Genomic DNA, 25,504 nt, shown 5'->3' with positions numbered 1-25,504 from the left:
CTTTCCTTGGCTCTCAGCCCTTGAACCTCCTTCCCAGCTCTGCCTGCTCTTCATGTCCCCCTTTTCCTTGGCCTGTGGACCCCCTGGAACCCCAAATTCTCAGCCCCCTCAGCTCCCCCAAATCTCTGTGTCCCCCCAGTTCTCCACTCCCTGCAGTTCCTGGAAGTGGCGCTGTCAGAGCCCGGCCCGGGGGTCCCCCAGTCCTTGATTGTGGGGGACGTGGACGGGACCCCCTGCGAGCGCTGCGGCAGCGAGCGGGGCCGGATGGAGGCACAGACACCGGGGATGGGGGCGGGAGCTGAGCTGGGATATTGGGACAGCCAGAGCTGGGATATTGGGATAGCCAGAGTTGGGATATTGGGATAGCCAGAGCTGGGATATTGGGATGGCCAGAGCTGGGACACTGGGATAGCCAGAGCTGGGATATTGGGACAGCCAGAGCTGGGATATTGGGATATCCAGACCCTGCTCAAGGACAGGAACCGGCCCGTGGCTGACAGTGACCTGGAGACGGGGCCGGTACAACCAGAGCAGGGGCAGTGGGGGGAGCCGGGGGCTGGGCTGGGATCTGTGGGAATGGAGGACTCTGAGGTGCTGGGATGGGATCTCTGGGGATGGTGGGGATCTGTGGGGCTGGGATGGGAATCCAGGGAGCTCCAAGGGGCTCCCAGGGGCTGGGACACGACTCCATGGGTCTGTTCTCTCCTCGTTCCCAGGTCTCCACACAGTGCAGGGGGTTTCCAGCTGTGACCTCCTGTCCAACAGAGCATCCATGGATCTCACCAGTACGGCTACGAGGGCTGGGATTTCATCTCCTTCCAGCTGGGATCCAGGAGCTTTGCAGTGTCCAACGGTGCCACCTGGATCACCCAGAGGTGCTGGGAATCCAGAGGGATCATGGTGGAGCAGATGAAGCATTACCTGTGTGGAAAGGCCCCCAAAATACATCAGATATGGTTGGGGGGCTCTGGAGCACAAAGGTGGGTGTGGGAAGGGAAGGGCAATTCCTATGGGAACGGGGGACTCAGGAATGGGGGACTTGGGAATGCAGGAATTGCCATGGAATTTCCATGGCCAGATCTCACTCTCATCCCAGTCAGGTGAGAATTCCATGCATGGACCTACTCCCTAACCCACTGCCATGGGAATTCCATGGGGGAATGATTTGAATTGATGACCAATCCAATGAGAGCAGTGCAATGAGAAGTAATCCCTGCTGGGATTCCATGGGACATCGATCCCAATCCTTTGCCCAGGCCGGCTCTGCTGTGCCCGTGGCAGCACCAGGGGAGTGCCCTGTCCCTGCCCTGAGCCCAGCACGAGCCTTTCCTTGGGTGTTCCGTGCCCTGCCCAGGGCAGGAGGGCACTGCCGGAGCGGCTTTGGTGGCCCCGGGCACCCGGCTGGGCTGCAGCCACTGCAGGGGCTCCTGGGGAATGTTCCAGAGCAGAGCTGAAAGCAAACAGCAGTTTCTGGAGGGGATTCTGCCCCTGGGCCTGTGCTGGGAGCCCAAGGGCAACAGCCCAAAGTGCTGGGGCTCAGTGTCCCTCAGCCAGGCCGTGTTCCCTGGCTGTGCCCTGTCCCTGTCCCTGTGCCTAAGCTGTGCCCTGTCCCTCGGCTGTGCCCTGTCCCTCAGCTCTGTGGGGCCGGGGGTGGCAGCAGGACCTGGGGCAGCCCTGGGGGAGAACAACCCTGAGCCCCAGCTGGGCCAGTTCCCCCAGCTCCCCCCAGGCCACTCCCAGCATGGGCCCTGTGGCTCCCAGTCACCTCCAGTATGGTCCCAGTCACTTCCAGTTACACTCAGTGTGATCCCAGTATCATCCTGGTCACTCCCAGTGTGATCCCAGCATGATCCCAGCATGTTCCCAGGTGTTCCCATTCACCCCTATATTAGTTCCAGGCACTCCCAGTATGGTTCCAGTCCTTCCCAGTATGATCCCAGTATAAACCCAGTCACTCTCATTATGGAACCATTTGCCCCCAGTAAGGTCCCAGTCACTCCAAGTCACCCAGTATGATTCCAGTCACTCCCAGTATGATTCCAGTCACTCCCAGACAGTCCCAGTATTATTGCAGTAACTTCCTTTATGGTTCCTCTGTGATCCCAGTCACTCCTGGTTAATGCTGCCTGGGGTCCCAGGGGTCCATCTGACCCCCGGGCTGCCGCTGCCGTGGGTGTCCGGATAGCGCTGCGCTGTCAGGCTCAGCCTGTCTGGGTCCCTCGGCTCAGCTCCCAGCCACAGGCAACTTAGCGAGCACTTCTGGAGTGATTTCAGCTCTGTGAGTTCAGCTCTCAGTGATTTCGCTCTGAGCTCACAAGTGCCTCTGGCAGACACACAGGGACAGAGAGAGGAAAAGGCTGTATGCGGTTCCACAGCGATGTCCTTTATTGCCAGCTCCTCTGAAGGGATGCAGTGACAGTTCTTCTGCCAAACTGGGCAGAAATGGGTGTTGATATGGGGTACTGGGGTGTCAGAAATTGTCCAATTGCCAGGTTTGAGGAGAATACACCAATAGCCTTACAGAGAGATAAGAAGGGTCTGAATGCAGAAGAGGGGCTTCTTTGGTCCAGTCACCGTGACTTAGGCATTTCTTATCTTAGGTGAGTGACCGCCAGGGAGGCCTTGCAGGGCCTCTGACTGCTACAGTGACACTGCAGAACCTCATGGAACCGTGGGTCACTTGTGACAATGTGGGTCCAAGGACACCATGGTGGCACTACAGAACCTCATGGAACCAAGGGTCCATGGTGACCTTGTGCAGCCGCAGTGTCACAGAGGAGCCGCTGTGACACAGCGAGGGCACACGGAGCCCAGGGGCCATTGTGACACATCAGGGCTTTGTGGAACCACGAAGCCATTGTGACACTGCAAGGCCTCATGGAAGCACGGGGCCATTGTGACACTGCAGAAGCAAGGGGAACATTGTGACACTCCAGGGCCTGATGGAACCAAGGAGACCATTGTGACACTGTGGGGTCCATGGAACCAAGGGAACATGGAACAGGTCTGGCTGGCTGGGCCTCCTGGGGATCACCTGACAGGTCTGGCTGACCTTGGCATGTTGAGGGCTGCTTCTCATCTGCCCCTGAAGCACTGGGACTCTGGGCTTTCCTTCCTGTGGGAGAGAACTGTCCTTCTCCTCCAGGGGCCTGTGGCCAAAACTGGGATTTCTTCTCCATATTTCCTTATGTAAAAGGATTGTTTCCAGATGAAATCTGCCAGGACAGACAGGTCTGGCTGCCTTGACCACCCAAGGGTCGCCTCTTATCTGCCTTTGAAACGCTGGGACCATGTGCTTTTCTTTCTTATGAGAAAAAAACCATCCATCTCGACCAGGCACCCATGGCCAAATCTGAGGATCTGCCTCCAGAATTCCCTATATCCAAGGATAGCTCCCAGACAGAAGCTGCCAGGACTGACAAGTCTGGCTGGCCTTGGCTTCCTGAGGGCTGGCATTCATGTGCCTCTGAAACACCGGGGCTCTGTTCTTTTCTTCCTAATGTAAATAATTCTTCCTGTCCAGGCACCCACAGCCAAAATTGAGATTCCACCTCCAAAATGCCCTGTGTCCAAGGATCGCCCTTAGATGAAAGGTATCAGGAGAGTCAGGTCTGGCTGGCTTGGCCTAAGGGTGCCCACCTCTCATCTTCTTCCAGGACACTTGGACTTGCACTTCTCTTTCCTATAGGAAAAAATCATTCATCCTGTCATGGCCATAACTGGGATTCCACCTCCAAAACTCCCTACATCCGAGGATTAATGCTTTGAGAAATGTTTTTTGTTGATTTAATCACCTATTTTCCCAAAGTTTCTCTTATCTTCTATGTTGCCAGAAAGGATGTTCTATTGTTTTGAGCTCCTGAGAATCTCTTGTTGGTATTTATCCAGTGCATCCAACTCAGAGGACAGAACCAATTGTAATTCCTTTTAAATGTCCCATTGAGAGAGTTTTTTAGGGGATGGGGGTCAGGGCTTGTGTGTCCTGCTGGGCACAGCCCAGGCAGGGCTTTCACAGCCCCATCCCACACTCCATTTCCCAGCTGGAGCCGCTGGTGCCTCTGAGTTCTGCTGCCCCAGCCCCAGGGACGCTCTCCTTGTCTGCCCATTCCCCCAGGGTCTCTGGGCAGGGATGGCCTCAGTGGGGGCTGCTGACATCCTCAGCAACTTGGAGGCTGCTGCTGAATTTTACTGCTCCAGAGGCTTCTTCAGCCTTCAGCTCCTCAGTGCAGGAATTCAGTGTCCCAGGGCTCATTAACATTCAGAATACCTAAACAAGCCAAGCCCTGGGAATCATTTAAGTTTTCACATCTCTTGTGGTTGATTACACTATATTTAAAAGGACAGAGAGAAATGATTTCTTCAGGTCCTGTTTAGTTTTTTTTACTCCTAATAAATTGATGTGTGAAATCTCCAGTTGACACTGAATCCAAGTGCTTCCTCATGCCATTTGAATATATATGAAAATCAAGACCCTTTGTGGCTGACAATCCATCAGACTCTGTCCCTGCCCCCACTCCACCATTTCCCTCATCCAAGCCCTGGCACTCAGAGCAGCCTTGTGCAAATCTGAGCTCCCTCCAGCCCAGGCTGCACCTGCAGGTTTCAGCTCCTTGGCTCCAACTCCCACCTGCTTTCCTTGGAGAAGGAGCTGCCCCAGACACAGAGGGATGTTCATTTATTGCCAGCCAACAAAGCCAAGGGAAGGCGCAGCTCCATCAAATGCAAAAGTCATTCCTCTGCTGGATATTAAATCCACTTTGCACAGCAGACAGTCTCAGAGCAATGGAAAACACCTTCTGTGCCCAGCACAGATCCCAAGGTCCCCCCAAACCCTCCCTGCCTCGATTCTGCCCAGATTTGCTCTTTGCACACACGAGTCACAGGCTGAAGTCAGGAGCTGCCTCCATGCCCAGAGGGAGGAAAAGAGGGAAAGTGGATGAAGAGCTCTCCTGTGCAGAGCCAAGGTCCAAGTGCCCCTGCAGCCCACAATTCATCAGGTTTGTGTCCTTTGGGCTCAGGGACTGGTGACACTCAGAGGCACAGAGAGGTTTCTTGCCAACAAACACAAGTTGAACATTTGAACAGTTTAAAAACAATCACAGCTCTTCCCTTAACTCTCTGTGATGTCCCAGCAGCATCTGACATGTCCCCATCCCCAAGGGATTTCTGCACAGGAACAGCTTTGGACAAAGACATAAAAGGTAACTCTGGGATAGATATAAATGTAAGTAAGGTGTTAAATAATTATATATGTATTTCAACTTCTGAAAGATTGGGCTACTACATAAAGCTCAAAGCATGTTTTAGACAGAGACATAAGAAAGTGAAATTCTGGGATGTAAATATTAGTAAGGTGTTGACTAATGTGATATTTATTTGAACTTTGGAAAGATTGGACAACTTCCTTAAGCTAAAAGCATGAAACCAATCAGTTGAGAGTCACTTGAGTGACCAGACAGCACCTAGAGGAGGAAATCTGGGAGCAACAGGAAGGACATTGATCCAGCTGGTCTAGTGAAGAGATGTCTTTAGACATGGCCATTTTAACAGGAGAGCTGGAAACACCTGAAGGAAGAGGGAGAAGAAATAATAAACAGAATATTGGTGACACAAGTAGAAGGTAAGGTCAGTATTTCTCCTCCTGCCTCCAAGAAATTTCTGTTCCTGGAGGGAAAATTTTGCCATTTCTTCAAAGTACTCAAGTGACCCAGATAATAAAAATGTCCCTGTATAATATGAAATGTACACGTATTAACACCTGTGCCCCTTTCCAGGCAGACATCAGCTGTGTGCCCATGAACAGGCAGTGCCACTTGTGCCCTGAGGTGCCAAGCTGGGATTGGATCTCTCAGAGGAGCTGAGGGAGAGCAGAGCACCTTGCAAGCTGCAGGTCCCTGCCAGCCCCGCAGGGCTCCTGTGCCATCAACATCTGCTCTGCTCCAGTCTGGAACAGGGCCCAGCACGGTGCCAGGACCATCAGAGAGCTGAGGTGTGTGCTGGAATTCCATGCCCTCCCCATGGCGCAGCAGCCCTGCATTTCCCTGCTCCAGCCTTGGTCTCCAGCACAGCCATGGAGGCTCTTTGGGCTCCTGAGTGTTCCTGCAGCCCCCAAGGGCAGCTGAGCTCTGCCTTTGGCACAGCCAGCCCTGGCCAGCGCAGGCCATGCTCAGCAATTCCTTGTCTGTGCCCGGCCTTGCTGCCAGCCCCAGCTCAGCAGCCAGGGCTGCCAAGGGCTGGCACAGACAGAGGCTGGTGCTGACAAATGTCCTCGGCCCCCTCCCTGCTCTGTCCATGCTGCCAAGGGCACAGAGCAGCCTCCTCTCTCGGGCTCCTGCCTGTTTTCAATGCCTTGCCCAGGCGCTGGCCCTGCCCCACAAGGCCTGGGCTGAGTCCTGCCCATGCCCGCTCAGCCAGGCTGAGATGGACACTGATGGTTTCTGTGCCAGGCTCTCCCAGCCCAGCCCAGCTCCCTGCAAGCTCTGCCAGCTGCCCTGAGCTCTGGGCAGCACCAAGGGCCTCTCCCCAGCACAGCCCAGCCGGCTCTGGCCCCACAGCTCTGCTCAGGCCAGGCTGCTCTGGGCACTGCCCCACGGCCTCAGCCCCTGCCAAGGGCACAGCAGCAGCTGCAGCTCAGCCAGGACTCAGCCCCACCATGGGGGAACGGGCCTGGCCAAGGCAAAGGAGGCTCCCTGGGTGTCCTGCTCTCCTCTCCAGGAGATCTGAGAGCTCTGCAGCCCCTCCTGCCATCCCATCTGCCCAGGCCAGCACAAGAGCCCCGGCCTTGGGGCCCTGCAGAGCTGCTCCTGCTCCAGGCCCAGGGCCCATCCCAGAGCTGGGGCAGCCACAAAGCTGTGCCCATTTCTGCTCATTGCTGCTCTGATGGGCATGGATCCTCAGACACATGGAGGCTGATGATGAATTTTCCTACTCCAGAATGCTCTTCTTTCTTGAGCTCTTCAGTTCAGGAATTCAGTGAAAAAGGCTCATAAAGATTTGTTCAAAATGCCTCAAGAAGAAAAGTCACTGGGAATAATTGAAGTTTTCAATTATTCTGTGGTTACTTATACAGATTTAAGAAATGTCTTCAAATTGAATATATAGTATATTGAAAACGATGCAGAGAGAATAGTTTTGTCCTGTTAGGTTTTCTCTTCCTGTTTATAGATTGATATCAGGAATGTCCAATTGATATTGACTCCCAGCACCTTATTAGGCAGTCTGAACAGATATAAAAAACAAGACCCTTCATGGCTGACAATCAATAACACTTTGTCCCCACCTCGTCCCCACCATTTCCCCCTTCCAACCTCTGGCACTCCTATGGATCAGGAATGGTGTGGCCAGCAGGAGCAGGGCAGTGATTCTTCCCCTGTGCTGGGCACTGGTTGGGCAGCACCTCAAGTGCTGTGTCCAGTTCTGGGCCCCCCAATTTAGGAAGGACATGGAGGGGCTGGAGCATGTCCAGAGAAGGGCAACAAGGCTGCCTAGGGTTCTGGAGCACAAGTCCCGTGAGGAGTGGCTGAGGGAGCTGGAGTTGTTGATCCTGGAGAAGTGGAGGCTCAGGGGAGACAAGGCGGTGTCAGGGCACAGGTTGGACTTGATGATCTCCAAGGTTTTTGGTGACACCAAGGGTCCCTGGTGATACTGCAGGATCCTGTGTCACCAGGGCTCCATTGTGACACTGCAGCCCCAAGGAATTCATTGTGGCACTCTGAGGCCTCATGGAACCCCAGAGGCCACTGTGACCCTGCGGGGCCTTGTGGAACCATGCAGAGCTTTGTGACAGAGCAGGACCTCGTGTCATGACGGGGCCATTGTGACACTGCAGGGCCCAAGGATCCAAGGGACTTTGTGACACCAAGGGGTCCCATGGAACCAAAGGGACATTGTGACACTGGGAGGCTTCATGGAGTCATGGACACCATTGGGACACTCTGGGGCCTCATGGAACCAAGGGGACACCAAGTTGTCTGGGAGGGTTGATCTGCTGGAGGGCAGGAGGGCTCTGCGGAGGGCCCTGGACAGGCTGGATCCAGGGCCCAAACCCAACAAGGTGAGGTTTAACAAGTCCAAGTGTCGGGTCCTGCACTTTGGCCACAACAACCCCTGCAGCACTACAGGCTGGGGACAGAGTGGCTGGACAGCAGCCAGGCAGAAAGGGACCTGCAGGGACTGATGGACAGCAGGCTGGACATGAGCCAGCTGTGTGCCCAGGTGGCCAAGAAGGCCAATGGCTCCTGGCCTGGATCAGGAATGGTGTGGCCAGCAGGACCAGGGCAGTGATTCTTCCCCTGTGCTGGGCACTGGTTGGGCAGCACCTCGAGTGCTGTGTCCAGTGCTGGGCACCCACTTTAGGAAGGCGTTGGAGAGGCTGGGACGTGTCCAGAGAAGGGTAACAAGGCTGAGGGGTGAGGGGTCTGGAGCACAGGTCCTGTGAGGAGCAATTGAGGGAGCTGGGGTTGTTGATCCTGGAGGAGGCTCAGGGGAGACAAGGCAGTGTGAGGGCACAGGTTGTACTTGATGATCTCCAGGGTCTTTTCCAAACTTGCTGATTCTGTGATTCTCTGCAACCACCCTTGGAGCAATTTCAGGAGGAGCCCTGGATCTCCTCTTCATAAGCTCCAGCAGCCCAGGTCCCTCAGCTTCTCCTCACAGCCCCAAAGCCCATCCTGTCAGTCCTGCAGAACCTCTCCAGCTCCTGGGGGTGGCAGCGCTGTGGCTGTAGCAGGGACGGGCCATGGATATGAGCAGCAGCTTCTGCAGTGGGACAGGAAACTCCCAGCTGATGGGAACAAACTTTCTGGCTGACTGCAGAGGCCAGGACAAAGCTGAGTGGTTTCCCTGGTGTCCCCCAGCCCTTCCTGGCCCCAGGGGCTGATGGCATTTGTGCTGCCTCAGGTTCATGTCCCCACAGCACCAGCATGGGGGTGCTCCCGCCTGCTGTGTGCAATGCAAACAGGGGCTGCTGAGCCAGTGCTGCCGTGTCTGTGCCTGCAAGGATGTGGCACCTCTGTGAGCTGGGGGAGAGGCCAGGGCTGCAGAGGGGGGATGTTGTTGGCAGCTCCATGAGGACGCTCTGGGACGCTGCCCTGGGCTGTGCAGCGCACTGGGGATGGATCAGCCCCTGCTCTGCTGCTCCTTCCCGTCTCCCCCAGGGCCCTTGCAGAGCACCAGCCGTGCTGTTTGCCCCCAGCCTGCCCACGGCCAGCCTGGGGCTGCTCACGGGGGTTTTCTGTGCTGAGCATTGGCCTGGCCGTGCTCTTGAGAGAGCCTGGGCAAGGAGCCTGGAGCCCCCAGGCCCTGGCCTGAGGCGTCAGCGCTGCCCCAGCAGTGCCCATGGCCTGTCCCTGCTGCAGCCCCGGCACTGCCACCCCCAGGACTGTGCCCGGCCCCGAGAGCACTCAGGCCCTGCAGCAACACCAGGGCCACCAGGGCAGCGGGGCAGGGCCACGGGAGCAGCACTGGCAGCACCAAGTGCTGCTGCTCCTGGGCACAGCTGCTGTGCCAGCATTGATCTGCCCCAGCTCTGCACACAGACATTGCTGCTGCAGCTCCAGAGAAGGCAACAAAAGGGCATCTCTGCAGAAAACTCTGTTGGGAGAGCCTTTAGTTCCTTTAAAGTCACCAAGAGCACAGGCCCTCATTGGCACAGTCTGTGGCCACACGGAAGGTAGAGTGAAACAAAATGAGAAATGGCACAAGGAATGGCATTTATTTGTGGACAACAGTAAATGTAAAACAAAGACTTCCAAGATGAAACCAACAACAAGTATCAAATATGAATTTTTTTCGAATTGATTTGCAGAAATTGTCCAGCAGTTTAATGTTCCTGAAAGCATCCAGTCATCAGTGTCCACACTGCAGCCTTGAGCTCCTGGTTCCTCAGGCTGTAGATGAGGGGGTTCAGGGCTGGAGGCACCACCGAGTACAGAACTGACAGGGCCAGATCCAGGGATGGGGAGGAGATGGAGGGGGGCTTCAGATGAGCAAACATAATAGTGCTGAGGAACAGAGAGACCACGGCCAGGTGAGGGAGGCAGGTGGAAAAGGCTTTTTGCCGTCCCTGCTCAGAGGGGATCCTCAGCACAGCCCTGAAGATCTGCACATAGGAGAAAACAATGAACACAAAACATCCGAATACCAAACAGGCACTAACAGCAATGAGCCCGAGTTCCCTGAGATAGGATTTGGAGCAGGAGAGTTTGAGGATCTGGGGGATTTCACAGAAGAACTGGCCCAGGCTATTGCCATGGCACAGGGGCAGGGAAAATGTATTGGCTGTGTGCAGCAGAGCATTGAGAAAGGCACTGGCCCAGGCAGCTGCTGCCATGTGGGCACAAGCTCTGCTGCCCAGGAGGGTCCCGTAGTGCAGGGGTTTGCAGATGGACACGTAGCGGTCATAGCTCATGATGGTCAGGAGATAAAACTCTGCTGAGATGAAGAGCAGAAAGAAAAAGAGCTGTGCAGCACATCCTGTGTAGGAGATGGTGCTGGTGTCCCAGAGGGAATTGTGCATGGCTTTGGGGACAGTGGTGCAGATGAAGCCCAGGTCGCTGAGGGCCAGGTTGAGCAGGAAGAAGAACATGGGCGTGTGCAGGTGGTGGCCGCAGGCTACGGCGCTGATGATGAGGCCGTTGCCCAGGAGGGCAGCCAGGGAGATGCCCAGGAAGAGGCAGAAGTGCAGGAGCTGCAGCTGCCGCGTGTCTGCCAGTGCCAGCAGGAGGAAGTGGCTGATGGAGCTGCTGTTGGACATTTGCTGTGGCTGCACGTGGGCACCTGTTCATGGAGAAAGGACAGGGACAAGTCAGGAGAGGCTGCTTGAAGCCAAATCTGGGCCATTCCCTGCAGACTGTCCTGCTGGGACTCACCCACCCTTGTTCCTGCTCTGGGAAAACCTTCACCCAGGTCCCTGCCTGAGCTCCAGTTGTGCTGGCTGAGTGTGCCAGGAGCAGCCAGGCCTGTGCGTGGGGGCTCTCGAGGAGGCATCCCTGCCCTGCTTCCCTGGGTTTGTGGCCATTTGGCAGAGGGACAAGGCTGGATATTCAGGATTTGTCAGGGGAATCACTCCTACTGCAGAAAGGTTTGGTACCATCTGCACTCACACTTCTAAGGGAAATAGATGTCAGTAGTTGTTTTAGGAATTGTTTTCCTACCCACACACCATTCCTGGCTCTCTGAGGTCAGAAATCCCCAGCATTCCTGCTGCACTCAGAGTTTGCCACTGAGAGATGTGAGAGGCAAAGGATTCCCTGTGGCTGAGGGAAGGTGAGGGGCTGGATGGGCTTGTTCCCCCAGCACTGCTCTGCTCAGCCCCCTCTGCTTCACTGACCATCTCCCTGAGCCTGGACATTCCCTCCTGAGAGGTGCCTTGTCCCTGCCAGCGCTCACAGAGCCCATCCCACCCTGTGTGCCCTCGGCCCGGCCCTACAGAAACCTGCCTGTGTGCAGGGCCCTGGCTGGGGCAGGCTCTGTGTGCAGCTGGGCAAGGGCAGCTCAGGAGAGCCCTGCTGGGCCCTGCAGAGGTGATGCTGCTGCTGTCCAGGGCTGAGGAGTGGCTGAAGGCCCTTTGGGAGGCTCCCAGCAGAGAGACTGACCACCCAAAGTCACAGTTCTGGAGTCTCTGTAAATGTTCAAACATTCCTTTGATGATCCTGTGTGTCCCTTTCAACTCAGAATGTTCTGTCGTTCTGGGATTACAATTCCTGTTCATCTTCTCTCATCCCCCTGTTGTTTATAATCAAAATAGAAAAAAACCCTTGCCACAGTGTTAGAACAGTAAAGTAAAAATCAGACCTTTATTGGAAGCTTCCAGGTGTCCCAGTGGGAATGGGGCACACCCAGCACCTGATTTCAACAATTTATTAAGGTCGATTTTTTAGGATATTTAACAGGAACGTCCTATAGGAGATTCAGTTGCCCCAGTTACACACCCCTGGCTCAACCCATTGGAGCAGGTCCAAGGGCTTCTTTGCCTGAGTTTTTGTTATCTCTGTTCACATTCAAAAACCAAAATGTTCTTCTTGTAGGTCCACCTCCTGATAATAAGACTATATAGTATTTAAAAATATATTTAGACGGCTTATTTTTCTAAAATATAAGCGAAAGGAAAGGAAACGCACTAGACTTAATTAAGGATTATAATTTTTTCAAGTATATAATAGTAGGTAAATAGAGTTAATTAAGGGTTTAATGGAGTCAGGTAAGGGTTATAGATTTATAACTTTATAATAGTAATTTACAGAGCTATGAATAGATGAAAAATATATAAAGAGCAAAAATCTTTTTGTCACAGACCCAAATTTGCCATCCAGCTCCAAGCGAGAAATTGAAAACACTCTCAGGACAGCTCCTGACCTTTACAGCAATCCCAGGCTTACCTTCTTTATGAAGTGTCCTCTGGAGCTGTGCCCAGGCTGGTCTGGAGCTGGGAGCAGCCCTGCCCCACCCAGCCCCTCTCAGCAGCAGCACCTGCCCTGCTCAGGGTGGCTCCTTCCCCCCACAGCTCCTGGCCAGCGCTGGGAGCAGCTCCAGGGCCGGCTGAGAGCTGTCCCTGGCAGGCAGCAGAGTCCTGGCCCAGCACAGCGCCCTGGGCTGCAGGACCCTGCTCTGCAGGACAGCCCTGGGCACCCCTGGCTGCTCTGCACAGGAGATGAGCAGAGAATGCACTCACAGGGTCTGTGGGCATTGGGATGTTCCAGCTTTAGGAGATCGCTCCAGGAGCTGCAGCTGCATTGTCCTGCAGCCAGAGGTTCCTGTGCCAAGGGCTGGCAGTGATTCTGCCCCAGGCACTTCTCAGCCCTTCCCAGCCCTGACTGATTGAAGCTCTCTGTGCCTCTGTGCTGTGCCCGGGCTGGCTGCAGGCAGTGCCCCAGCCCTGCTGGGCTGGGAGAAGAGCTGCTCAGCAAGAGAAATGTGCTTTTGAAGCTCTGCTTGGTTACCAGGATCACCCTCTGTGCCAGGAGCCCGGCCCAGCTCAGCAGCACAGACACAGCACAAGGACTTTAATGACCCTCTGGGGCTTTGTGCTCAGGCCCTGAACATCAGGCCCTGAGAGGGAGCTGCAGAAACCTCTCCAGAACTCCAGGTCACAATCCAACTCCAAAGTTTCTTGGACTTTTAATGGGTCCCACTGAGGGACACGACTGAGAAAGTGTCCCCAGGCCCCAGGCAGAGCAGAGAACTGGAGGCACTGATGACAGGTGGGGACAAAGAGAAGCCAAGTCTTGGTGCCCTGGGGCACAGCAGGGTCTGTGCCACCAAGGGCTGTGAGGAGACACCTTGTCCAGAGGCCCTGGGCCCTCCTGGCACAGCCCCAGCCAGGCTGGGCACTGTCAGCCCCTGGTCCTGCCCTCAGCATCCCCCCCTAGCCCACATCCCAGTGGCCTCAAGGATCTGCTGGAAGGAGTCCCTGGGGAGCCTTGGTCAGGAATGGCCCTGGAGGCTCCTTCATGCTCCCAGGGACTGCAGGTTTTTCAAAGGACTTTGGGCTTTTGCTTTTGCCTTGGAGTCTCTGAGAGCTTTGTTCAATCCTGGCCTCCAATTATCTGCTGTAATTAGTCCCTGGAGAGGCTTTGTCAGGAACAACACTCAGTGGGGCTCATTAATGCTTCAAGGTACTTCAGTTCTTTTAAGGTACTTGGTGTTTCCCTTTTGATCCAGACTCTGTGAGAGGTTTGTGCAATCATGGCCCCAATTATCTGCTTTAAGGAGTCCCTTGAGAGCTTTGTACTGACACACAGTGGAGCTCATTAATACTTTTAGATACTCAACTTTTTTCACATACTTTGGATTTTCTTTTCCACACTGAGAGGTTTTTGTGCCATTTTGAGTCTCTGAGAGGTTTTTGTGCCATCCTGGTCTCCAGTTCTCTCCTCCAAAGAGTCCATAAGGAGCCTTTGTTGGGGATGGACCTCAGTGGGATCTATTAATGCATTGAGACATTTTGGGTGTTTGCTCTTGATTTTAACTCCTGGAAAGTTTTGTGCAATCTCCTCTCAGGCCCTGAGGTTCCAGGGCTCAGTTCCAAATGCACCACGGGGCTCATTAGGATCAACAAGTTCTGACAAACCATGGCTCTGCCTTGATTTCCCTCTGCTCTCGTGCAGTTCATCAGGAAGTTTCTGTTGTGGTTTTGGTTCACCATTTTGAGATTTCTTGGCCAATGCACCAATTAGTGTGGTGGGTTCAGTGCTGACTAATTACCAGTGCACTCACTAGAATACGCTTACTCATTTCCTGCTCTGAGATAGGATTAGGAGCAAGTCAAAGTAGGTTCAGAACTTCAAAAGAAAAGTTTAAACTTTTAAAGAAAAGTTTATCAACTGTAACTAAATGAAAGAGTAATAAGAATCAGAACAAAACTTTCAAAACACTTCCCCTCTCCATACAACCTGACAATGTAAAGACACCAAAGCTAACATTTTCTGTCAGTTCGCTTCAGGAGGGAAGTTCCTCTTGATAATGTAATGGAGACTTCTCCACAAGAATACAGTTATCTCATGGCTTTTAATTTCCACAAATAGCAGCTGCCCAGAAAAATCTGTAACTGTCAAATCCCTCCCATATTTTCACAGCAATTCCCAAAACTGTATTTATAGCCCATGTTAACTTAAGGGATATTAGTTTAAAGATGAGCTTTTTAGTGGCAAAGTTCTCTTCATCTATTTCTGAAATCATCTTAATCTGTGGGAACAGAGGTCTTCTTCTCTCCCTGTGGGCACAGGGTCTCATCAGTCTTTCTTTTCAAACTTCTCATGGGATCACAGGTACTTCAAGATTTGCTTACTTTATCATGGAGGCCTTTACTGAAACAAGTCACCTCCCCATACTTTTCAATGCCTAATAGGGAAAAAAGAGAGTCTGATGTATCAATGACATCCTTCTCCATAGCTTTAGCAGCGGATATCAGCCCCAAGATCAAGGGGGCATCTCCTCATCCCTCCCATCTGGGACTCAATTTCCTCTTCACTGACCTTGGTGTCTTCATGTTGCTGCTCTGTGTGTCTGCCCTGTGTCCTTTTCTCTCACTGGAGGGAGGATGGCAGCACTGCCAGAGTCAATATCTGCTGGGGGCTGCAGATGGTTCTGTGAGCCCGGCCGGGCTCGGTCCTTGCGGCCGGAGCTGTTTTCCCATGGAGGTTTCTGCAGCGGCTGCGCTGGGGCTGTGTCAGGCTGGGCCGCGCTGGGGCAGGGCCAGGATCTCAGCAGCCAGGCCAGAAGGCTGAGACGGGGCTGGGCCGGCCTTGGCACCTCTTTGGGGCCAGAGGGGAGAGAGACCCAGCCCGGCTTTCTCATCTTTGACTTGTGTCTGCACAGAGGCATCTGCAGTTTGCTTAGTGGTTTAACAGATTGTCAGCTCTCAAAGCTAATTACTGATTGGTTTTTTGTCAGACACAGAGGAAACTGCTAGCAGCTTCTCTCAGGACATCACTTCCGTGATGGAAAACCACCACAGCAGCACAGAGCACAGAGCTCCTTTGTCCATATGCAGTGGTCATGTGCCCGAGGCCTCAAAATCCCACCTTGGGAGATCTCTGGGCCCTCTCCAAGGTATTTTCTAATGAAAACATTCAGCTCATAGTCTAAGAAAATCACCAGAGCAAAGGGCCAGCCTGACCTGTCTGTCCTGGCTACTTTTGTCTGGGAGCAATCCTTGGATATATGGAATTTGGGAGGCCAAATTCTAATTTTGGCCATGGTCCCTGGACATGAAGGCTGGTTCTTTTCCATAGGAATGAAGGAACAGTGTGCCAGTGTTTCCTAGGGGGATGAGAGGCGACCACCAGATGCCAGCCAGAGCTGGTAGGCTTTGTTCTGAGAGATAACCTTGCATATAGGAAATTTTTTACGGAAGATACCAGTTTTGGCGATGAGCATTTGAAAAGAGGGACAGTTCTTTTCCATAGCAAGGAAAGCACGGAGCCCCAGTGCTGCAGGAGCTGATGAGAGGCAGCCCTTGGCATTCTAACATCAGCCAGACCTGTCAGGTGGCCCCTGGGAGGCCAAGCCAGCCAGACCTGTTCCATGTTCCCTTGGTTCCATGGAGCCCCACAGTGTCCCAATGGTCCCTTGCTTCCAGGAGGCCCTGAGGTGTCACAATGCCCCCTTGGTGACACCAGGCCCTGAAGGGTCAGAATGGTCTCCATGGTTCCATCAGGCCCCACAGAGTCATAATGGTCTCTGGGTCCATGAAGCCCCGCGGTGTCACCATGGCCCCTTGGTTCCATGGGCTCCAGTGGTGCCACAATGATCCCCTTGGTTCCATGAGGTGCCCACAGTGTCACAGGGATCTCCATGGGAAGGAAAGAACCGAGCCCCAGCGTGGCAGGGGCAGCCACCAGAGGCCAAGGCCAGCCAGACTTGATGGTACTGGCAGATTTTGGCTGGGAGTATCCCTTGAACATAGAGAATTTTAGAGGTAGAACCCCAGTTTCGACCATTACTGCCTAGATAAGATGGACGGCTCTTTTCCATAGGAAGGAAAGCACTGAGCCTGAGTGTTTCAAAAGCAGAAGAGGAGAGAGGTGGCTCCTGGAGGCCAAGCCACCCAGACCTTTCTGACCTGGCACCTTTTGTCATGGAAGAATCCTTGGATATATGGAATTTGGGAGTGAAACGTAAACTTTAAGGCATTTAGAGATTTTGAGGAGCTAAGATTTTAGTTAGAAATAAGCCTTACTAGAGTTAATTAAAATAAGAATAATAAATGAGTAGGCCTTGATGAAGTTAGGAGTTAGTAGTTAACTAATAATTAATTGCTTGTCAGCACAATGTTTGGTTAGCTGGGTTTATAATGAAGAATATAGAAACTGATAAATAGCTTTTAGGAACATAAGACAATTGTGGGCCTCCTCTGTTCTGAAACCAATTGAAGACAAGGAATGGGAGTTCTACCAAGAGTTCATTTGTCACATTTGCATTGAAAAGGTAGAAAGGTCAGAACGAGGAAGACTTCATTTACTTCCTCATTTTGGGACCCCTCCCCATAAAAGGGACCACCGACCCATTTCAAGGGACAAACTACGCATGCTTAATAGCTTTTGGAGTGATTAGCATACGAAGCGGGGAATGGGATGTACCAAAATTATGAATATGCAATTGTATTTTGTATATTCAATACTTGTATGGATAAAAAGACTCTGTAATCACCTGGAAGGTGCGGTGTGTATTTGGGAGCGATCCCGCACGCTGCCTGGCGTCGAATAAACATACACTTTCTAACTTTAAACTGTTAGAGAGTTTTTGTCCGTCACAGTTGGATATTGATACTAGATCAATATCCATATTTCTTTAATAAATCAGGAGGAGTATTCTCAATTTTGACCACAAACCCCTTGAGATGAAGGACAGTTCTTTTCCATAGGAAGGAAAGCACTGAGCCCCAGTGTTTGGAAAGCAGGTGAGAAACAGCTCTCAAGAGGCCAAGATCATCTAGACCTTTCCAATCCCAGTTTTGGTCATGGGAGCCTAGACAGGATGAATGTTTTTTTCCTGTAGGAAAGAGTAGTGCGAAGTCCAAGTGTTCAGAAAGAAGATGAGAGGTGGGCACCCTTAGGCCAAGCCAGACAGACCTGTCTCTCCTGATACCTTTCGTCTAGGAGCTATCCTTGGACACAGGGCATTTTGGAGGTGGAATCTCAGTTTTGGCTGTGGGCGCCTGGACAGGAAGATGAGTTCTTTTCATTAGGAAGGAAAGAACAGAGCCCCAGTGTTTCAGAGGCAGATGAGTGCCAGCCCTCAGTAAGCCAAGGACAGCCAGACTTGTGATTCCTGGCAGCTTTTGTCTGGGAGCTATCCTTGGACATAGGGAATTCTGGAGGCAGATGCCAAACTTTGGCCATGGGTTCCTGGCCAAGATGGATGGGTTTTTTTCTCAGAAGAAAAAAAAGCACATGATCCCAGTGTTTGAAAGGAAGATGAGAGGTGGCCCTTGGGTGGTCAAGGCAGCCAGACCTGTTTCTCCTGGCAGATGTAATCTGGAAACAATCCTTGCAATATAAGGAAATTTGGAGAAGAAATCCTGGTTTTGGCCCTGGTTCCCTGGAGGAGAAGAACAGTTCTCTCCCATAGGAAGGAAAGCACAGAACCCCAGTGCTTCAGGGGCAGATGAGAAGCAGCCCTCAACATGCCAAGGTGGTCAGGTGATCCCCAGGATGCCCAGTCAGCCAGACCTGTTCCGTGTTCCCTTGGTTCCACAGACCCCACAGTGTCACAATGGTCTCCTTGGTTCCATCAGGCCTTGCAATGTCACAATGTTCCCCTTGCTTCTGCAGTGTCACAATGGCCCCGTGCTTCCATGAGGCCTTGCAATGTCACAATGGCTTCGTGGTTCCACAGAGCCCTGATGTGTCACAATGGCCCCTGGGCTCCGTGTGCCCTCGCTGTGTCACAGCGGCTCCTCTGTGACACTGCGGCTGCACAAGGTCACCATGGAACCTTGGATCCCTGTGGTTCTGTAGTGTCACCCTGGTGCCCTTGGACCTGAATTGTCACAACTGACCTGTGGTAATCACATATCCTATGAGCAGAGAGAGAGATCTCCCAGGATTTTCCTGGGAAGCTGTGAGAAAGCTCAGAGAAAAGAATGAGAAACAATTCTTATCTTCACTTGCTGCACTCTTGTTGTGCACATGTGGAATGTGTTATGGAGATTTGTTTATCAAAGGGTGATTTCTAAATTGGCCAATGGTGATGGTGTTTGGATTTCAATTCACCAGTCTGGTCTGTCTGTATCGGACTGTCTGCAAGAGCGATGAGTGTTTCTTAGCAGTATAGTATAGGATAATGTAATAAAGTGATTGATCAGCCTTCTGGAATCATGGAGTCAGTGCTAATTATTACAGGCTGGGGACGCCCTGCTACGATAGTTATCTAAGTCAATCTTCCCTTACCTCTGAATGCTGAACAGAATAGGCTTAACAGGCATAGCAGGAACACCAACCACTGTAGACCCAAAGAGCTGGCTGAGGAGTTGGGAGAAAACTTCCCCTGGTGTCATTTCCTCACAGTAGGTACCATTATTAAAGTAATTCCAAACACATACAGTTAGTGTATGGTAGCCTCGAATCTGTGTGCCCACCGTCCAGAAGAAATTAAAAATCCATAAATCCCTCACCATATTAACCCATCAAAAAAATTGATTATCAGCCAGATTTGCCATAGTTATAGGATGGGAAAAATGTAGCCACAACCATGTGCCACCCAAACCAGGGTAAGCTAGACCACATGGTGAAACCTAACAAGGTTTCTATATCCAGTGCAACAAAAAAAAATCATGTTACTCAAGAATTGTTATTCTTGTTTCACCCTGTTTCTCTCAATGCCCTCAGGCTGCACATCGGGTGCCAAAACTGGTCTTGGTTTACAAGACAGGTGTCTGCTAGGGAAGGCAGCAAAAAGCCTCCTGTGGAATGGAGAATGTAAACCCCCTCCCTCCAAATTATTAGAATCATGAAATCAAGGGGCTCTCAGGCAGGCAAAGATATGGGAATAGGAATGTCAGCTCTTTCCTAGTGTGTATAACAAAGCAAACAAGCAGCAGCAGCTGCGGCACGAGCAGCAAACAGAGCAGAGCCCAGTCCCGGCCTTTGGGCCGTGGCGCTTTCCCTGCGGTGCAGTTCCGGGCACAGCCAGCAGGGGCGCTGTGGCTCCCGGGGCAGGGCAGGTGCGCTGACCCCCACGCGGCTGCAGGGGGCGCTCCGGCCGGGCTCGGCAGCGCGGGGCCATGGCGGCTTTGTCCGAAGGGGGAAGGGCTGGAGAGAGGCTTTGCTTCACAAACCCCGGGGCAGCCGGCTCCGCTGCCCCAGCAGGACTCTCAGAAAGCAGTCAGCTCGGTGCCCCAGCAGGACTGGCAAAAAGCAGTCAGCTGGGCTGGCAGGATGTCTCGGCAGGCAGGGGGTGAGGGGCTCCAAGCAGGGCAGGGAGAGCCCAGCTCAGGATCCTGGACACCAGAGCAGACAGGGATAGGTCTCTCTTTTAGTGGGGCAGGTGTAAATAAGGTCCCAGTTTAGTGGCTGTTCTCAGGAGCAGAGGCTCATCCCAGGACAGAAGTAACAGCTCTGGCCCGGGCTCTGGCAGCAGCAGTGGAAACTCCCATCTCCAAGAGCAGCAGCTCCTCCCAAAATAAGGGATCAGCCGATAAACATCAGCCAATGATAAGGAACAAACAGAAAGGAAAAACCCAACCCCCAACACTGGTTTACAATTCCTAATGCTAAGGGAGAATTGTGTAAAGTTTTAATTCCACCTTTATAATTGTTTACATACGAGCTCTTGAAATGTCAGGGGTAGGGATTGGAACCTGCTGCTCCAAGGCTCCTCTCACAAAAAGAGGCTTAGAAAGGCTGGTGGTCCTTGCAGATATTTGGGGATCTATAGGGGCTATTGGGGGTCCTTTCTGTGCCTCCTGACCTGACAGGAGCTTCTCTAATAAACTTTGCCTAAAGCTCCCAGTCTGCCCATGACAGGAGCCCCTGTGAGTGCCAGTGACATCCCGGCTCTTTGGCAGCCTGGGGACACTTAGAAAGTCCCCATGAAACCCCTCTAAGGGCCTGTCAAAATATCTGAACCTTAATATGCAAACTGTTGGCTCTTAACTGAAAGGTTGGTGGTACAAGCCCAGCCAGGAATGCCATTTATGTCAGAATCTGTGGTATTTAAATGATCCCAAAATTGTAGAAAGTCCCTGTCTTTGAGCCCCTCTGCCAAAGAAGAAGCCATAATTCATCTGTGCTGGTTTTCAAGGTTGTTTATTCTTGCTTATCTATAACATGTTCTCTCTGACCTGCAGTAGGCCTTTCTTGCGGGACAGCGTGCAGGGCTCTGCCCCTCAGTGGGAAGTTACAAACATTATATACCAGAAACTACCTGTGCTATATTTACAATAATGTGCCAATACCTACCACCTGTGTTGAACAATGTGTCTCCAGTCTAAACCAATAGAAAAATGCCAACACTGCAGTGAAACATGGAAGGCATGAAGAAGATGAAAAAGGACAGGACACACACGATTTCCTCCATCTTGCCTCCTTTGAACCCCTTATCTAGAATCCTAAAATTCTACTTTTGCACCCGTGTCACACTAATTATTACTCATGTCAAACACTCAGAGTGTGTAATTCATCCTGTAAGATTGAAAACTCTTTTCCACGGACAGAGATCACAGACAGTGTCTCTGGGGGCTCTGTCCAGGGGGGTTCCTGACCCCCTGCCAGGGTCCCAGAACTTCCAGGGCAGCCAGAGGGATGCCCTGGATTACCACAGCAAACCTCATCAGGACCCATTGCTATGGTCAGTTTCCATGGCAACCATCACCAGCCCCCTGTTGCTATGGTCAGTTTCCATGGCAACCATCACCAGCCCCTGTTGCTATGCTCAGTTCCCATGTGTCATGGTTTGACACGGGAAGAGAATTTTTTTTTTTGAAAGGAAGAGGTCCATCCAGTCAGGGGTCAGGTTTGGATACTGACACTTGGGGTGACCAATTGAAGGTGGACACGCCTCTGAGAACACAGAGGGGTTAAAAGCGGAATTCCCAGGAGGACTCGTCCGTTTTTTGGTTCCGGTCATCGCAAGGTACGGACCTCCCCTGCCCAGCCCGGGCTGGGTGGGGGAGGGGAGCCATGCGGCCTGCAGAGGTAGGCCAGGAGGTAAAGGATCAGAACCAAGCTGGGCCAGCTCCTGCGGACAGAAGGGTGGAGAACATCTGGGATGTCTTTGTTCCCCCTCCCCTAAGGTAGAGGGAAAGAGATAGAGAGCCAGCAGACACCTGGGAGTTTGCCGGAAGAGGAGAAGGAGAAGTGGGGGGGAAGATGCCCAGCGTGGGAGACTGGAGAAAGAGTCCTGGGCTGAGATTGCAGCCGTCCGGGGAGTCCGGGAATTTTAACCCTTTCCTGTGAAATGAAGGCTTTATGAAATATTACTCCTCTTGAATTTGAAGAAAAGAGAGACAGCTTGAAACCTCAGATGTTCAGAGAAGAAGGCCGGGGGGAGATGATAGAGTGGCTTTTGGCTTAACTCTGCTTGTTTACCATAGACTGAACCACTCTTTCTTTCAAGAGGGACTGCATTTTAGGGGGATGCACTGGTGAGCCAAGAGACCTTCTTCAGCAACTACCAGTTCTGGAATGGACAGAGAGAGCTGAGGAGGCTGTGAGGATGCCCTCCATCTTCAGGAAGAAGAGAAGGCGATCTCTGTCTTTTGGACCCTCGGCCCCAGGGGAAAATGGGGGGGACTCTAGTCCCAAATTGTGATACTGGACTGTTGTTCCTGGTGGTCCTTGGCAAAGCATCCTTAAAGGGGCCCTATAAGCAGTCTCTGTCCATGCACGGTGGTGAGAGCACTGTGACATGGAGAGGAGAATGTCACACTGGCCGGTGAGTCTGGGCAGTGCCACGTGTGACATTGGAAACACAAAGGTGGCAGCTGTGTTTCCTGGGGGTCTGTGGTGCAAAGGGGACTCCTCTCTTCCCCGATGGACTCAGTATTGATTATATTGAAGGGTGAAAACTTGATTAAAGATCCAAATGGGTCTCGCTGGGGTTTGGTGGAGTTGGGTGGAGGGAGGAGGAATGTTTTGGAAGGTTTTCATTTCGAATTTTGTGGGGTTTTTTTTTCCTTTCCTTTCTTTTCCTTTTATAGTAGTAGTAGTAGTAGTGTAATAAAGTTTTTCCTTTGTTATTAAGTTTGGCCTGCTTTGCTCTGTTCTTGATCACATTTCACAGCATTTGATTGGTAGGTTGTATTTTCATGGGGCGCTGGCATTGTGCCAGCGTCAAACCATGACACCATGGCAACCATCACCAGCCCCTGTTGCTATGGTCAGTTTTCATGGGAACCATCACCAGCCCCTGTTGCTATGGTCAGTCCCTGGGCAGCTCCATGGAGACCCCATGCCAGGGGTGGTTGCCATGGACACCAGCTCAGGCCTGCAGCCAGAGCCCGTTTCCATGGCAACCACTGGCACTCCCATCCCCAGGGTCATGGGATCCCAGAAGCACAGAATTGGCTGAGCTGGGAGGGACCCATCAGGATCCTCGAGTCCAACTGCTGGCCCTGCACAGGACACCCCAACACTGCCAGCCTGGGCCTGGCAGCGCTGTCCAAACGCTGCTGGAGCTCAGAGAGCCCTGGAGCTGTGACCCTTCCTTGGGGAGCCTGGGCAGTGCCCCAGCAGCCTCTGGGCAAAAACCTTTCCCTGAGATCCAACCTAAGCCTGCCCCGACTCAGCTGCAGCCGCTCCCTCCACTCCTGTCCCTGGGCACCAGAGTGAAGAGGTTCCCTCAGCCCCAGCCAGGGACCCGCTCCCAAGGCTGCTGCCATGGCCACCAGGGCTGGCACCAGCTGGGATGCTCGGTTTCCACAGGCCGGGATTCAGGAATGGAATTCCCCAATTTCCTGCTCCTGCTAAAACCACGCTGGCTCTCGTTGCCCTCCCACCTTCCACTGAAGGAAAAAAATGGAAAGATCCCAGGCTGGGATAAGAACAATTTACTGGGAACAGCAACGAGATAAGGAACAAACTGGAACAGAAAAAATATTGACAAGAGAAGGGATAAGAAAAACTATTTACAGGGGAAATTACATCACCATCAATTGTACCTTCCTGGCCACATGTCTCCTCCTGCCTGGAAAGGACAACCTTCTCAGGGAGAGAGAGAGAGAGAGTCCCTTTCCTGCCCCTGGCAATGACCTGAGGTGGGAGTGAATGTAGTGACAGGGCCATAGCCACACCTTCATGTTCTTCAATCCCACATAAGGTCATTGGCAGGGGCAGGAGAAGGTACAGGTATCTTCCCAGCATGGATCACAGGTAACAGGGATCACCAGGGCTCTTCCCAATGTGGGTTCTTCAATGGAGGGTTAAGCTGGAGCGGTGCATGAAGCCCCTCCTGCAGTTGGGGCACTCACAGGGCTTCCCTCACCAGTGGCTCTGTTGGTGTTGGGTCAAGTAAGAGCTCCGGGTGAAGCTCTTCCCTCACTGGGGACACTCGTAGGGCCTCTCCCCAGTGTGGATGCGCCGGTGCCTGATGAGGTTGGAGTTTTGCTTGAAGCCCTTCCCGCAGTCAGAGCAGAGGAAGGGCCTCTCCTCGGTGTGTACCCGCTCATGCAGGAGGAGACTGTAGCTGCTCTGAAACCTCTTCCCACATGTGGGGCACATGTAGGGCCTCTCCCCAGTGTGGATGCACCGGTGCCTGACAAGGGTGGTATTGTGCTTGAAGCCCTTCCCGCAGTCAGGGCAGTGGAAGGGCCTCTCATCCGTGTGAATCCGCTGATGTACAAGGAGATTGGAGCTGGTCTGAAACCTCTTCTGACACTCAGGACACTCGTAGAGCCTCTCCCCAGTGTGGATGCGTTGGTGGATGATGAGGTTGGAGCTGCAGCTGAAGCCCTTCCCACACTCCCCACACTCGTAGGGCCATTCCCCAGTGTGGATCGTCTGGTGTCGTCTCAGATTGTTGCTCTGCCTGAAGCTCTTCCCACACTCCCCACACTCGTAGGGCCATTCCCCAGTGTGGATCATCTGATGTCATTTCAGACTGTTGCTCTGCCTGAAGCTCTTCCCACATTCCCCACACTCGTAGGGCCATTCCCCAGTGTGGATCATCTGATGTCGTTTCAGACTGTTGCTATGCCTGAAGCTCTTCCCACACTCCAAGCACTTGTGGGGCTTCTCCCCATTCTGAAGCTTCTCAGGGACCACCAGCTCTGAGCTCTGGCTGAAGCTCTGCCCACCTTCCTGACCCAGAGTGGGCCTTTCCTCCTCAGAGCACCCTGGGCTGGGTTTGCAGCCCCTCCTCCTGTGGGATCTCCGGGGCTTTTCCTCCCTGTTGGATTCTTGCGCTGTGGAGTTGCTCAAAGCGGCCTCTTCCATGAGGTTGTGCTGCAGGGATTTGTCCTTCCTGGTCTCCATCATCAGCTCCTGCTCTGGGGTAGGAAGGACAAGGAGAGGATGGGATTTGCCTCCGTGCCACAAGGAAGGGTAAGGAGATCCCCCCAGTGCATCCCCGTCAGCAGAGCGTCGGCAGCGGGGCTGTCCTGCAGCCGGGGGCTGTGCTGGGCCGGGAGATGGAACAGGAGAGAGGAGGAAAGGGGCACTGACTTCCTCCTCACCTGCCTGGATGTCCCAGGGCGCCTTCCTCTTCCTCACAGCCTCCTCCTCCATTTCGTGAAGATTTTGGTATGGGAAATTCTGTTCTGGGAGGAAAACAAGGGATGAGCACATTCAGTTTTGTCCTGGCTAGAAGGCAAACCAGGGGGAGAATCTAAGCCAGAATCAAATTTGAGTAAGAAAATTAAGATCAAGGCAATGATACAGAAACACTGGCTTAATCGGACAGAGTCAGGATATAACCTGACACCCCGTTGCTCAGGGTGGTGGTAGCAGTCTGATGCAATGGTGGCTGCAGTCCGGCTGGAGTGATGAACGTGATTCTGTCAAAGCGGTGATCCTGTAGAAGGGTCTGGTCTTCCTCTGAATGTCCAGTGGTGGTTATGGAGCTCTTG

General features: G+C 52.8%; 2 protein-coding genes across 2 annotated transcripts in view; both read right to left on the bottom strand.

The window, feature by feature from the left end:
* LOC140681003 (uncharacterized) overlaps positions 1-25,504 on the bottom strand; it is a 278,479-nt gene that overhangs the window by 24,448 nt on the left and 228,527 nt on the right. The window lies entirely within an intron of this gene.
* Positions 9,821-10,824, bottom strand: LOC140680918 (olfactory receptor 14J1-like). Its single transcript, XM_072919823.1, has one exon. It carries the CDS (start codon positions 10,751-10,753, stop codon positions 9,821-9,823), a length of 933 nt encoding a protein of 310 aa, XP_072775924.1. The 5' UTR covers positions 10,754-10,824.

This window comes from Taeniopygia guttata, chromosome 30 (assembly GCF_048771995.1).
Source record: "Taeniopygia guttata chromosome 30, bTaeGut7.mat, whole genome shotgun sequence".
Classification (NCBI taxonomy): domain Eukaryota; kingdom Metazoa; phylum Chordata; class Aves; order Passeriformes; family Estrildidae; genus Taeniopygia; species Taeniopygia guttata.
Note: the sequence above shows the minus strand (reverse complement) of the source record. Positions and strands in the feature narration are given on the sequence as shown.